This window comes from Gekko japonicus, unplaced genomic scaffold, assembly GCF_001447785.1.
Source record: "Gekko japonicus isolate JY-2015 unplaced genomic scaffold, Gekko_japonicus_V1.1 scaffold297, whole genome shotgun sequence".
NCBI lineage: Eukaryota > Metazoa > Chordata > Lepidosauria > Squamata > Gekkonidae > Gekko > Gekko japonicus.
In genome coordinates, this window is record NW_015162486.1 from 1,027,545 (window position 1) to 1,043,490 (window position 15,946).

The window sequence follows — 15,946 nt, forward strand, 5'->3', positions numbered from 1 at the left end:
AACTTGTAACTGACCCAAGGTCACACCAGCAGCTGCATGTGGAGGAGTGGTTCTCCCAGATTAGAGTGCACACTTCTAACCACTACACCAAACTGGATAGAGAGAAGGATAACTAGGGACGGTGTGCAGTTGGCATAGGTAGGCTTAGTTTCAGTTTGAAGGTTGAAGGCTGACCTAAAAGGCATCACAGGGGGGGAAAGGTGAGATTCGAAAGAAGAGAGGTGACACTGTGTTCAGGGAAGGGGTGGTTTCAGGCTTAGGGGGAAAGCTCCTTGTTATTTCCCTTGTAGCCTGGGAGCTGAGAGCAAGATACCTACCAGCGTTCCCTCTAAGCTGAGTTAGTGTGAGCTAGCTCACAGTTTTTTAGCCTCCAGCTCACACATTTTTGTCTTAGCTCAGGAAGGATGGCTCCAGTGCAGACTAATTCAGGCAGCAGCCCAATCGCTCGCCCACAACTTTAATGCCGGTAGCTCACAAAGCAGAATTTTTGCTCACAAGACTCCACAGCTTAGAGGGAGCATTGATACCTACTGTAGGGGTGTCTGATCAGTGGGTGGGATATGTAGTGACGATCTCAGGCACCCTGAGCTGTCTCTCTGGGTCCGGAACAGAAATGTATTCATCTAGTGAGAGGGGAAGAGCTCCCCTGAGGAGCAGTGGATTGAGAATAAGACGGTCTCTTTGGATCAGAAGCCCAGCATGGACATATCCAAAGGCGGAAACTGCTGTTTCGTGCGGCTATGGACAAGCATTGACAAGCGCAAATGTACTGGTTGGCAAATATTAGTGTAAGGTTCACCCCAGCCCTCCTTCAGAGAGTAAGAGACAGATCAATGTACTTCCTTTGGCTCATCTCTCCCTCCCACTAGGCAATTTAAGGGAGGGGGAAAAAATAAAAACTCCCATCTAGACGTCACACTAACTGTGTGTCTCGGTCAGGTTTCTCATGGGGAGTCTGTTTGTTAATGTCTGTTGCATGCATTTGGTGTGTTAGATCTACTGCTTTCCAACTCAGGGATCTGCCTGCCAAATCCCATGATAATTTGGCGAGGTTAAATTTTCCCTGTGGTATTTGGCACACTTGCGTTGTATTTGTGCTGAACACAGCTTTGAGTGGCTTCATCTGGCTACCCAAACAATTGGTGCAAGTGCCAGCATGTCTGTAGACTATCTTAGCATTCATTTTTTCCATGGCCGTGCTTGACAGCACTCATGTGACAGCACTCTCAGGAAGTTTTTGTGCTTCAGGTAGCTGATACTGTGTGGCCTGTCAGACATTGCCTTAAGATTTCTGTATTTTCCCCCTCTACACTGTGTAATGATATTTGCACAAGGAATGCACATCAAAAACAATTGCTTCCATTTATGCCTCGATCCAGGTCTTGTCATGCATATGTATGTTGTTTATGTGCAACTAGTTACTCCAAATGTGCGTAGGAATGGGCATTCAAAGGACAGTGAAACATCCATTGAAAGCAATACTTGCAAACTAGCAACATTCACATTTAGATGCAAACAACGCCTACACGACTGACCATGGTTCCTGCTCCCAAAAGCGATACAGATCTCTCTCTGGCCTGTGCACAATTATGCACTGGCCTGTGTGCAATTGTGTTATCTTGCATTTTACCAAAATGAATAAAAATCAGAATATGTAGAACATACTACATTATGATCATGGCACAAGCCCATTGCCTAAAAGCAATTTTAAAAAGAAGAAAACACACCAAAGTGCGTGCTAAATGATACAGAATTGCTTGAGTTTGTGAGGAAGAAAAAAACAGAAAACAAACCCTAACCATTCTGGTATGGAAAAGCAGGACTTTTCACCTTTAACGTTAGAGGTATACTAGCTAAGGGCAAAAACACTGGAAGCAGCCATAGCAACTTCCTGTATGATGCCACTAAGTATTCATGAAGTATGATTCCTAGAAGATGCTGAGATCCTTCCTCAGCATCACTGTAGAGGAGTTTCCGTTCATTCTGTTGTATTTGAGTGACTGTGCACATGACAATATATCATTCCAGTGTTCCTATTTCAAAAAAATGCAATAGGTGTATCAACTAGACCAGACACAGGAAGGCATCAAATGGGTCTTGTGATGTGCAGGTATAGAGGCTGCATGCATGGATGCATACACACCTCAGTTCCTTGAGTTGGAAGCAAGGATGCAGTTCTTGTATTGACAGTAAAGCCCAAAGATCAGCTGTAGTATGCATACTTTACAAGCTGAAGGTCACCAGGTTCAATTCCTGACACCTCCATTTAAAAATGATTTCAGATGGCAAGGCTGGGAAAGATCTCGGTGAGCCACTGCCAGTCAGAGTAGACACTGCTGAACTCAGACAATCCAATAGGCTGATTCTTTCTGTATCAGGCAGGTTTGTGTATTCAGTTCTCCATTGTCATCTGCTTGTCACCGCACAGTTTTGGAGAGAAACTGCATTCAAACTTCCTGAATATATCATACAGTACATCATCCTCAGCCATCTGTGCAAACTGACTGCAGAGTAAAGGAACGGGGGCTTAGTTTGGTAGAGCAAGTATGAATCACAAGGCGGAATGCTTTCCACCCTCAGCTTTTCCTTCTGGGGCTAACACAAATGCCACCTGAACGCTGCCACCCCTTGCCTTTGAAGTGAACCAGAACTGCTTTTGCAGTAGATTGTTCTCTGTGTACCATTAGCCGCATGTAAAAACAGGAGCTCGTGGCACTGTGGACATTCTCTCTCTCTTTAATGTACATGTGCCTGAAGCGTATCAGCGAATCCAGTGCTGGTGTATGTGACAGCCCCAGCTGACTGCTCAGTCACTGCCGGTTCCTCCTCCAGTTGGAGAACAAAGTGTCCTGCAGCCATTTGTCTGAGGCGGAGGAAAGTCGTGCCTCCCGTATCAGGTGCTCAGTTAGGAGGTGTTTTTCCAGCAGAAGCAAGAGGGCAAGGAGAGAAAGCACTTGGCTGGGTTCCTTCCCTGTTGCTGCCACTTCCACACTCACCACCTCCTCCTCCTGTTACTGCTGGGAACGTAGACATCTCACAGGTGAGAGTTCAGGGTGGAATCACTCCATCCCAGGCAGTTGACTGCAGGACACCTCCCTCCCTGCTTGATCAGACCCATAGCCCATCTGGTCCTGCATCCCATTTCCCACCTTAGCCGAGAAGCCGAGAAGCAAGAAGATCAAGGCAGCATGTGTGGTCTTCCTCCCACCATTTTTAATCCCACAACAGCACTGTGAGGTAGGTTATGCTGAGAGAGAATGGCTGACCCAAGGCTGACCGAAGGCTACTTGGGGACCTCATCTAGGAGGCTCACTGGATGACCTTGGGGCAGCCGTGCAGTGTCAGCCTAACCTATTTCTACAGGGTTGCTATTAGGGGAAAGTAAAAGTGTGTAAAACTCAATATTCCGCCCCCAACTCTTCGAAGGAAGGGAGAGTTTGAAAGGTAATAGAAAGCAGAGAATCCATTCTCTTAGTTCATATTTTTTTCTGACAACTGTTTGTATCCACTCTTCTTCTTCGTCATCGTCTTCCTCCTCCTCCTCCTCTGCCTCCTCTTCTTTGTCTTCTCCCCCCGCTTCCCCTTCTTCTTCCCACCCAAAGCTTGGAGTACATTTGATTTTTGGTCAATCAAATAAAAGAGGACATTCTTCCAGGGATGTATTTGAGAGGGAAGAGGGCAGGCAGAAAAGCCAAGTGGAAGAGAGTAAGTCACTGACTGTGTGCTATTTATCCAGAGGGCATTTCAAACAGCAGGCCCACAGTAGAGAGTGGCTTTCAGTCCGGTTTCCCGGCTGCGGTGCCTGGGAATTCATTGGAAAGAGCATAATGATGCCGGAGGTATCTGCTCTAAAAATCTTTGTTTGCTGTTCTCTCGGGTAGGAGGAAATGGGTTTGTATTTGGCTACATGCTCAGCTTTGCCTCTATCCCCCTCCCTGTTCCTTTGTTGCTAGCCGGCCGCTACATGCGGAGGGTCCGTGCACTTATCCGCTCACCTTGGAACGTTGCGCTCGGTTGCAGCCTCTGCTGCTAGCAACCTGCCACCATCCCCCAAGGCTGCGACTCGGCTGGTGCTTAGAAGCTTGTCTCAGTCTACAAACTGTCCTTCTGGGGCAGGTGCCAGCAGTGTAGCGGGGCTTAGGAACTGTGCCTCTTCCTCAAGGCCAATACAGATACTTGAACCAGGTTGCAATGGAATGATACCTGCACTTTTAATTTCTGTACCATGGGAATGGATCTGTCAAGAAAACAGTGAGGAAGAAGACACACTGGGTACATTTAAACAGCCCTAATCTGGGTAATTTAGAGCTTTGGCCTTTCAGGTTTCCCACAAGGCAGGCATGGAAGATGTTTCAAACGCACACTGGTCCCCACTGGTCCGTGTGGCTAAAGTGAGACAGGAGGGAACAGCAAGGTCTGTGAGTTTTGTTTTAGGTGTGGACAAAAGAGGAACAACACCCAAAATAGATAGAAGAGCACCCAAAATAGAATGTTAAGGTGTCCCTTTTATTTTTCGAGACTCTTTAATCTGTAGTTTCTAACATTATCCGCTTAACTGTGGCCTAGTTCTCACTGCATTGAAAACCTGTATCTGGGCTGTACCATTATAGACTGCAAGTGAGGGCTCCCAAGGTGGAATGTTCCTCTTAAAAAAAAAACCATATAGAAAGTTTGCATCTTGTATAGATGTCTATCCTTGGGGAAACTTGCCTGCCTTATCCACAACCTTTTTGCAATGCTTGATGAGGGATATGCCATATGGACTCTCACCTGGAAAAGTGCTCCTTGTTCCCACTGCCCAGGAGGTCGTGAGTTCATGGCACTGCTCTGCTCTAGCTGACTGCGACACATTACTTCACTTGCCCACATGTGCTGTTCCCCACTTGGGCAGAAGGGAAACTGGACCAGCCAAATGGTGACACTGTGCTAAGTAATTACCAGCTAAAACTTCCTCCTGGAATCTGGATTTGGGCTCTCAGTAGTCTTGCACTTTACAGATACAGCTTGCCAGATACGAACAGTTTTGGATGATGTTTGTTTGGAGGATAATCCTCTGCCACCCTCACCTTTATTGCAGTTCAGAAAATTTGGGAAGCCGTGAATATGTGCAATAAGGTAAAGGTTTCCCTTGCTCGAAAGCTAGTTGAAGCCGACTCTAGGGGGGGGGTGCTCATCTCCGTTTCCAAGCCAAAGAGCCAGCGTTGTCCAAAGACTTCTCCGTGGTCATGTGGCCAGCATGACTAAACGCCGAGGCGCACGGAACGCTGTTACCTTCCCACCGAAGCAGTACCTATTTATCTACTTGCAATTTCTTGCTTTCGAACTGCTAGGCTGGCAGGAGCTGGGGCCAGAGACGGGAGCTCACTCTGTCACACGGCACTGGGGTCTCGATCTGCTGAGCTCCCAAGCTCCCATGTGCAATACACAGTAGCAATAAATGTTATATTATTTTAAAAGTGTTTTTATTCCTAATCTTTTCTAATGGGTCTCGATCTGCTGCGCTCCCAAGCTCCCATGTGCAATACACATTAGCAATAAATGTTATATTATTTTTAAAGTGTTTTTATTCCTAATCTTTTCTAATGAACATTAGAACAATAACAGTGGTTCCCTTTGTACTTTACAGTACTCTGTGTATTGCTTAATGTATTTTTAAAAGGCTTGTAGGAACACAAATGCACAAAAATGGGGGAGGGGAGTAAAGATTTGGCTAGGTATAGCCCACCGCCCCAACCAGATGGAAACCAGATGAAAACATTGTGAATGTCTCCTGTTCTAAAAAGGTGCCACCATCAGACAAGGTAAATTGTGCATGTTGTTATAGAAATTACTAGTAATGACAAGTTACATTCCACTAAAAGCACTGGGTTTTATTTATGGCCAGAAGTTTGTTTGCCAACCTCCAGGTGGGAGCTGGTGTTGTCCTAGGATTACAACTGATCTCCAGACTACAGAGATTGATGCCCCTGAAAGGCAGAATCTGTGGTGTTTTACATCCCTGTTAAGCTCCCTTCCCAAACTCTGCCCTCTCTAGACTTTGCCCCCAAATCACTCAGAATTTCCCAGCCTGGAGTTGGCAACCCTAGCTCAGAGTCTGACCAATTGGCTATTCAGAGGTGAAGAAATTATCCCCCCCAATCTTAGCATTCAGATCATCAGGGTCTTCTGCTCCTAGGTCCCTTATCTGAGCTACCCGGAGCTACTTGCTCTTCATTCATCTCCCGTAACTCAGAGGTGCTGCACGCGGAGACGGCCACAGGTTCAATCCTACACATTGCCAATAAAAACAAGGATCTTCGGATAGGCAGTACTGAGCCGGAGAGACCAATGGGTTTGATTTTGGAGAAAGCAGCTTCATCTACTCTCTGCTCTACTGTGGATGGTCCTGAGTGGGAACAAACACAAGCAAGACAGAGTGGCTTTGGTATTCCCCTCTTACACAGCCACAAGCAAGGACTTGAACCCAGGTTCTTATTCAGCTGGTGTTCTCAAAGCTTGAGCTACACTTGCTTTTTGTTGCTGCCAAGCTGAGCAATTGCATCCTCCTCGCCTGGCATGCCTGGCCCAAGCTCGCTTTCTCCGCGCTTGCAAGCTACGTGCTGGGTTGCTGCTTGCGAAACATTTAGTGTGAACCTGCCGTTGCACTGCAGTCCTCAGCTTTCAAGACGCTCGCTCTTCTCCCCCCACCCCCCTTTCCCCTTCTTGGAGGGTTGTTTTGGAAATATTTCCGAGTGAGTCAGTAATATCCTGCACACACCTCCTCCTCTCTCGGGAACTGCAATTCGTGCAGAGGAGGTACTTGCTCCCAATCCAGCTAAATTACTATTGACTTGTGTTCTGTGCGCTCCACAAACATTTCACTCAGCCATCGCCAGCAGGGCCGGCGATCTCCTGCCAGGGGTAACTTGGGAGGCCAGCTGCGCAGGGCCGCGTTTCCTGCTCTTCCCCATCGATCAAAGAATTAAACTGACAGAAGGGAAATTTCAACCCAGGCAGAGGCTCGGATTGGGGAAGCGAGCGCATCTCGGACAGAGGGGGATGCGTGCAAATGGAAAGCTTGCAAGGTTGTAGGGGGCCGTGGCGGGGTATCTGTTTCTATGTGTCGGTGCAGAAAAGATGCAAGCAAAATTGGCCAGAAGTGCTTTTACCAGGAGCACCGTAACAGTTACTTCTTTAAGAAAGGTGTAAGAGTCCAGTAGCACCTTAAAGACTACAAAATGTGTGGTAGGGTATGAGCTTTTAAGTCACTTTGAGCAGGGATTCACAGAAGTTCATGCCCTACCACAAATGTTGTTAGTCTTTAAGGTGCTACTCAACTCTTACTCTTTTCTACTGCTACACGGCTCCCATCTTGATCTGTCTACTGTAATAAAGAGAGAGAGAGAATTAGAAAAAGTGGGAGAGAAGGATATAGTAATTTAACTATCATTATGTCGTCGTCGTCGTCCCCCAAAAAATCCTGGGAACTGTAATTTAGTGTGGGTACTAAGAATTCTGCTAGAGATTACACAGACACCTCTGAAAATCCCATGATTCTTAAGGTAGAAGCAATATGTTAAAGCTGTGATAGATCAATGGTAACTGTGCTCTAAGACAATGAGAGAGAACATACAAAGAGATGAAACTGAATCAGACCCTTGGTCTATCACAGTCAGCATTGTCAACTCAGACTGGCAGCAACTCTCCCAGGTCTCAGATAGAGGCCTTCCATACTATATACCACCTCGGGTTGTCAGCCATCTGCTGGCAACCCTCGGGAAGTTTTGGGGCTGGTCAGGTTGACATTGCAGCAACACTTTCAGCCATGTACCTAGATGTGACTTTGTGGTGTTGTGGCAACACTGTCAGATTTTCCCAGATTTCTGTGGTAAAAAAACATGGAGGTCTGGGAAAGTCATAAACTGTCAATGCAGTGTCATGATGTCACTTCCGTGTATGTAGCCCAGCGGAAGTGATGTCATTGCCACGACACTGTTTTTTGCCCCTGCTACTCCACTGAGCAGCAGTCAGAGCTCAGGGCCCCTATACCTGGTCATTTAACTAGAGATGCCAGGTGGATGCTTTATATGACTGAGCCACTAGCCCTCCCTAAGGAAGAGACAGAAGCACACATGCATTTTTAAAAAAAAGAAAGCTGAGTTCCGTATTAAAGGTTTGCACTGAAAAAGTTGAAGATTGCTACTGTAGATACATTCTGCTAGCATGAAGGTGATCCAACAAGCAAAGCCAGTGTGCTCTATATATGACAAGTGCATGATCTAGAGCAGTGGTCTTCAAACACCCCCCCCCCCCCGGTGACCCACCTTTATTCTCAGGCAGCAGTCTGGAACCCACTGGGCTGCAAGCAAATGACAGGATGTCACATGACGTCACAGACATGAGAGGAAGAAGAAGAGAAATCCTCTCTACTACTGAGTGACCTGCCTTGCTCTCCTGCTGTGATTGAGAGTAAGTTCAGGCACAGCCTGCTCTGCAGCTTAGCTCTAGCAGTACAGTCCTAAACAGAGTTGTGCCCTTCTGAGCCCAGTCAAAGGGTATAACTGTTTAGAATTGCAGTGTAGAATTCCAAACTGTCTTTAAAGAAAGCCCCTCCTGAATGTATAAATGACCAGAACCCCAAATGCACCAGTTTATGACCACCAAACATCCTGGTCCCTGCAGTGTGTTGTTAGGTCAACTAACTTTACTAAAGAGTTTCTTTTTTGTCCTCCCCCCCCCTCTCTGTGTTTTTGCTGGTTGTACAGTATTGGATTCTTTAGATCTTCACTTCTGGAGTCTTATAATTATATGTGTGTGTCAGCTTTTTTCTTTCTTTCTTGGTCCTCTTTAATGCCTGCCCGTTTCTATCTCTCTTGACTTTTAGAAGGAAAGAACACATTTAAAATGTACAGCAAAATGTTACATTACTAAGGAAAAGTTGATAAAAGCAGAACTCCTGTTTCTTTGTGGTAGACTGGAATATGTACAAAGGTACCCTTGCTCTGGCTGATCTGAGAACTGAAGTAGTGGAAGTTGAGACTTGCCTGAACACTTGATTGCCTTGTGATGGACTTCTTGGACGTTGTCAGATGTTAGGGTTGTCAGGCCTCTTCTGGCGGGTAGGGCATCCCTCCCCAGCAGGTGCTCCCTGCTGCTGCTCAGCTGGCCAGCAGCAGGGAAATGCTGCCAAAATGGGGGGGGGGAACGTCAGCAGCATTCTGACACGCTGATGTCACTTCCTGTGAGTCTGAAAGTGACATCAGCGTGTCACTGGTGGATGCTGGGGATGTGCTGATGTCACTTCCAGTGCACACAGGAGGTGATGTCAGCACATCACTAGTGAGGGGGCCCCCCTCACTCTGCTGGGGGCAGGCGAGTAGCCCTAGATGCTGTTTTATATGCATCTAATCAGTGGTAAACTGGTGGTTTGACTATACCACTTCAGGTTCAGAGTAAATGCTGTGCCATGTCTTGAGCATGCTACTACAGGCCTCCATGTTCCATTGCTGTAGGCATGTTTCTCCCAGCCCCATTCCAATACCAGTAGTGTGTCTGGGTGGGAGAAAACTTGCTGAAACAATGGGGCACAGGAAAATGAAGCAGGGGAGGCTTCATTGGCTATCTACATGATCCTTAAGTCTTTGATGTCCTCTGATCCCTTCTGTAGTTGTGAATAGGACAGTTGTGATTAAACAAACATTGGCTGGCTCTCTGATTTGACACCATTTTCAGTGGACCATTCTGGTATGCCTCTGTAAAGGTATACTAAACTGGGCCTTAATTGGAGAAGATGTTCTCTCTGGTACTTTGTAGTGCAATATCTGTAATGAAAGGTAGAGTATATGTTCAAGATGTCATTTTATGGTCCATGTTCAAATTTGACTTCAGTCTCCCCTATCACCCTACAAACATACTTCTTCCTATTTGTTATTGGGTTTTTAAAAAAACAAAAACATTCCAGTATGAAAGGCAGGCTTACACTCACCCCCACAGCTGAAAAGATACAGGGACCTGTATCTTCTGATCAGAAAAACAGCCCAACAGTTAGATATTACCCCAAAACAGCCCAAAAGTTAGATATTACCCTTCTCCATCTTGCCTCATGGGTTGTTTTCTTTCGGGCTGGCCTGGCAGAAGCCACTTGGCGCCTCCTGGAGATCTACCAGAACTGCTTGGCTGCACCCCCAGATCCACTGAAACCACTGGGCTCTGCCCACAGGCCCTGACCAGGTGCCGGATTTTTTTATTTCCAGAACTAGCAACCCAAGGGAGGACACAGGCATTTAGGTATCACTTTTGGTTTGTTTCTTAATGACCAAATACAATAAATTTGCAACTTCACCTCATTCTTGAAATGAGTCCAGCCCGGCTGTCTCTTAATGACACATTTCCCTTCTTTCCAAGGTTCCAATTCTCAGCTGAAGCCATGTCAAGGAAAAACATTTCCTGTCACTTCCCCCCCCCACACACATCTCCCCCCACACACACACAACTGCCTTTCTGTCTCTCTCTCTCTCTCTCTCTCTCTCAACATTCATAAAATACAGGAGCGGAAGTGAGACTAGTCCTGGCATTCTGTCAAGGAATTAATTGAAAAATAAAATCATTAGATGGGGACTCCAGAAATGCAAAATTGTTTGGTCGTGAATTGGGGGGTGGGAGGAGGGGGGAGAGCAGCTTTTGTCAGGTTTATTTCTCCTGTATTGATGTTTTGTGACATTTACTTGTTGTTTATCTTTGGAAGCAGCTGTAATGCTGAAAGAAAATGCACAGCTTGTTCTATGTATTTATTTTACACCTTCTCCCTGAGTCCTGCAAGTACATTTGTTTGTTTGTTCGAGATGGCGTTTGATGTCTGAGATCGGACTTTGAACAGCTGTTCTCCACATGGAGGACTACATTCGAAAATGAGGGAAAGTACAGGAGGGTAGTTTCAGTGTTTTCCAAATACTACAGGGCAGGGTGTTCTCTGTGGGATACCTTAATGTCTTTGGGCCTTCTTGGACCTGGTAATTAGATGGGATATCTATATAAAAATTAGGGCTGCAGAGTTTAATTGTTCAGATTACTCTATTAAAACCTTTTACTCAACTAAAACAATGCCCCAGTTAATCGGGTAGTGGTTTATTCTAAACACTGTCAATTACTATTTAATATAAGAACTTAGAAACTATAGATGGTAGGCATCTTTTTACAAGAGGCGTCCTCTCCCACACAGGGAATGACTCTTGTGAGATAATGCGCACATGTTGCAGCAAGCACTATCTAAAAACAAGGAAAGTGTATGTGTTTTCCTTTAGTTATGTTGTTTTCATATGCAAATTTGTACAGATGTAATTGCTTAAAGTCCCCCAAAAAAAATCTTAAATCACATGAGAACCTTGATTTAAAAAAGAAAACTCCGAGTCTCTTTTCCTCCTGCAACTATGCATTGCTGTGATGTCATGGAAGTATTTTAAATATAGTTAACTGCTGTTATGGAAGGGCCAGTTACCTAATATTGACAATGCATGCAAGGGAAGGCTGCATTAATTCCATTTGACTATATTTGGCCTTATGTACATTGTCTCTTTATATGAAGGCTTCATCCAGTTATTGTGGCTAAAAGCCACTGATTTCTTATTTTGTCTAATCCCTTTTAAAAGCTGTCTATGGGCCATCATTACCTCTTGTGGCAGCCAGTTCCTTAAGTCTTATTATGTACTGTTGATGGAATAGCTTATTTTCCCAGACTGAAATCTGCTGCTCATCAACTTCATTACATGACACTGGTAGAAAAATTCCTCCCTCTCCACAATATTTGTAATTTCATAAGTATCTCTGTCTCCCACCCTTTCATATGTTTTTTTTCTAAACTGCACCTGTGCCTCTCTAAAAAAATGTTTTTGGAGATGGAGCAACAGAACTATACACAGTATTACAAATGCAAAGGCCATTTTCCTTTCAGTCCCTTGAAAATAAAACAGCCAGTATCATAATGCCTTTATATGCACTACACTCCCCCTACAGGGGAAATATATGACTTCCTGATTCCCATACCTCAAGCTGTGAGAGCTTTCAAAGTGGTTAGAATGGTTTGATCCCTGAATCTTTCCAGGGAATACTTGAATACTGCCCAGGGAAGCCATTCCAGAACTTTGTATCTCTAATAGTTAAAAAGCTTCTCTTTCTCTTCTACAAGCGGTTTGCAACATTAATAATATGCATGAATAAATACGGGAAGTGTGAGTGAATCGTAGGCATAGGAAGAGAGAACTTTGCATTGGTGGATCAAGATCTTTCATTGTCAAAAACCCACCACCACCTTCCTTGCTGCTTATGCCGCCGCACCTGGAGTAGATAATCCTCCTTGCCCCTTCAGTGCTCCAATGCTTGTTAAAGATAGCATGGAAAACTATGTATGCTGTAAAGGGCTTCCTGAGCTCCTACAAGATTTCTTTCTTTCAGAAGAGAATTTCAGTTTTTTTAAAAAAGCGTTCTAGTCCTCCTTATGACTTGGAAAAGACCTTGGAAAAATATATGAGCAATGCCCACTGAAAGTAGTTCTTTCACAGGAGAATTTCAGTTTTGTTTTTTTTAAAAAAAAACCGTTCTAGTCCTCTTTATGACTTGGAAAAGACCTTGGAAAATATATGAGCAATGCCCACTGAAAGTATCTGGAGAGGTGGCTGAGTAAGATTTCTAGCAGTGGAAACAGTCACTCAGTGCTTTCTATAGCTTTTTGCATCTCTCTATGACTGGCGGAAGGAGTAAAACATTATGCATGCTACAGAATGCATGGTTTGTGTAGGGTCAAGGAATCCAGCTTGTCTTTGTGCAGATTGTGTGTTTGTTTTTTTAAGACATTCATTCGAGAGAACCAGGCTTTATAGGTAGGTCTCCTTTGGCTCAGTCCCAGGCTGTCAACTGCCTTCACGCAATTGTTACATGATTGTAGCCAAACACACCTCCCACGTGTTAGAGAGAAGATGCTAATATATACCTGGATTACTGCATCCAGTTTGGGGCGTAACTGGATCTCACAATTTCATGCTGGATCTTGACATCCTGCATCAGATTCAGGAAACCATACCTGTGTAAGCTACAAGTGAAAGAGGGTCTTGTTGCTGGTTGGCTAGGACAGCATGCACATGACGACAAAACTGCCTTTTTCTTCCTTCTCCCTGAGCTCTGTTGCTTGCACCCACACAGAATCCCCAGCAAAGAAGAAGAAACAGTCAACTGTTCTAGAAGAAATCTTGGAGAAGCTAGAAGAAGAAGGGGGTGATGAGGGAGACAGCTAGGATCACGGACACCCTCTACCTACCAATTCACAAGGTATGAAATATCTCTGTTTATTTGACAGTGAGGGAAGTGTGTGTGAAAGAGAGCATGAGAGAAAATCCCCATTCAGTTGCTGCTATTTTGACTGCCATTGTCCCACCAATGAGTTTCCCTTCTGCTTTCTGCCATCATTCAAACCCCATCTAGTGGCTCAGTTTATTTGGAGCTTTCCAAAACTTTCTCCAAGCTCTTGGTCTCTAAGCTGCTTTCTTTCAGCCAGTTCTATGCAAAGGCCATTGCAAACCTTGGTGAATAGCCTTTTAACGCTCACTGGATCATGGTTGAGGCTAGCTCTTTGTTCATGTAGTTCCACGTGGGACAAACCATAGCCTCTTAAATATTATAAAGGGTGCCATTTCTAGCCTCATGTCTTGTAATGAATTCTCAAGTTTTCTATGGCTTGCTGCAAATGTGTTTACTTACTTCGTTTTTCTTTACTGAAATAGTTATATCCCAATTCTCCCACTGTCAAACAGTGGAGCAAAAGTAGAAACCTGGAAAGGCTCAGTGGCAGATCATCTGCTAGGCATATGCAGAAGGTCCCAGGTTCAATCCTTTGCATCTCAAATTAAGGATCAAGCTATAGGTGATGTCAAAGAGTTCTACCTGGAACCCTGGAGAGCTGCTGTCAGTCTGGGTTCCCCATATGTCCCCCAGAGGGCACTGCAATCAGGATCTCAGAACCAACTGGCCCTTCCGGGTCTCAAGGAGGCCAGGCTGGCTACAACCAGGGCCAGGGCCTTTTCGGTGGCAGCTCCTATCTGGTGGAACGAGCTCCCAGATGAGACCAGGGCCCTACAGGATCTTATCCATTTCCACAGAGCCTGTAAAACAGAGCTCTTCCACCAGGCCTTCAATTAAGGAGCCACCTTTAAGACAGAGAGCCCTGCTCCCTGGAGTTGTCAACAACAGCAGCCTGTGCCAGCCGCCTAAAGGAAATATCTATGAGCTGACTGCGAGAAGGGACCACTGATTAACGGCTGCCATGGCTAAACAATATATGACTATTAGCACTTTACTATATTAGATGGTTTTAGTTGGTTTTAAAATAGTTTTAATTGTAATTCATATGTTTTACTCTGTGTAAGTCACCCTGAGCTGGCCTCAGCCGGGAGGGCGGGGTATAAATCTGACAAATAAATACATAAATAAAATGAGTAGACAGTACTGACTTTTATGGACCAACGGTCTGATACAGCATAAGGCAGTTTCATATATTTGTGTGTCTAAGTTTCCATTAGCTGCACAGGATGGGAAGGAGGGGGAAAGAAGCAGCGTGTGACGCTGGGAATCCCCCCAGACTTGCTTACATAACAGAAAACCAGTCTTGTTGATCCAGTGAACAAAAGACGAGAGATTGCTTTGCCAGTTAATGGACTTGTATCAGTTTTTCAGAGCAGTCAAAGTTCTAAAGTGTATGTTCTGTGTTAAGCACAAAACGATTTTAGGGTAGAATCAGAAACCTGTGGCCCATGAACCAGAGGCAGCCCCTGAAGAATTTCCATCCGGCCCAACTTTCCTCTTCCGGCAGCTTAATTTTCCTTTTCCTCCGTCTTCTTCCCCTTTCTCTTTCATCTCCTCTCTTTAGGACCCTTCTGCTGTCCTAGCCCATTATTCCTTCTTCTTACCCTCCAAGCTGAAATGAAAGAGGGATGCCTCTCTTCTTATAGCCAGCAACAGGGAGCAAGTGAGACAGAGAGGTTAAGACTTGACCGATTGGGGCAGCCCGGCTGATTGACAGGAAGGTATGGGGTCGTCCTGTTCCTAGAGCTGCTCCCTTACTCTGATGTGTAATGGCAAACCAAGCTGTGGACAAGCAGAGGAAGGTGGGGAAGGGCCAGGTGGACCCAGCAAGTCCACATCAAGTACCCAGGCCTGGGCTGTGCTAAGGTGAGCCTAACAGCTCTGTTGGCTGAAAGGGAGGAGGAGGAGGCGCCTGAACAAAGCATTGTTCTCTGGTATGCCTGCAGGTAGAAAAAAGAGTAGCAGGAGGGACCTCGTAGTCACTGTGCTTTTAGAAAGCCCAGCCTAGACAATGGGAATACTGTGCATTCTTGGGCTAGGGAAAAGGAATGGGTGGGAGTGTCTCAGCTGGAGCTGGGAAGAAGAGGGAAAGCCGGTTCCCATTACCAGCATTCACTCCTCATCAGCAGAGGACATATTGAGATGGAAGGAACAGGAGGGAACGAGAAATTCTGGGGGGGGGATATCTATAACGTCATGATCAATTTAGTCATCCAACCCCCCTCCCCATTCCTTGTATTTACCCCTTAGTTATTTCCCCCTTTTAGTTTTCTTCCTCATTCCCTTCTATACTCCTGCAAAATTCCTAGTATATACCCTTTGATCATTGTAATCCCCTCCCATTATTAGTATCCACATCTGTAAAATCCTTGGTGATTTCTCCAGCCCATGCTTGGACCACTCTATGGTGACTCAGCTCACTATAGGCAGAAAGGTTGCTGAACTCTGCTTTTGGGCATAGCTTTTACTTTCTGCATCTTTGGACTGTACTGACATGACCCCTCTTGTGATATCTTGCCCAGAACCCCCACGCCTCTAGGCCTGCAAACGATGAAATTCCACATCTGCCCCAGAGAGTGGACCACTTGGCCTTGGCCCCACAGAAACAGGAGAGAAACAA

At 45.4% G+C, this 15,946-nt stretch overlaps 1 protein-coding gene across 1 annotated transcript in view; it reads left to right on the forward strand.

The window, feature by feature from the left end:
• The window catches only part of RBM19 (RNA binding motif protein 19), a 122,184-nt gene that overhangs the window by 92,370 nt on the left and 13,868 nt on the right, over positions 1-15,946 (forward strand). Inside the window, exon 24 of the mRNA XM_015405929.1 lies at positions 13,171-13,296. Coding sequence (XP_015261415.1) covers positions 13,171-13,262 — 92 coding nt within the window. The 3' untranslated portion in view covers positions 13,263-13,296. The remainder of the gene's footprint in view (positions 1-13,170; positions 13,297-15,946) is intronic.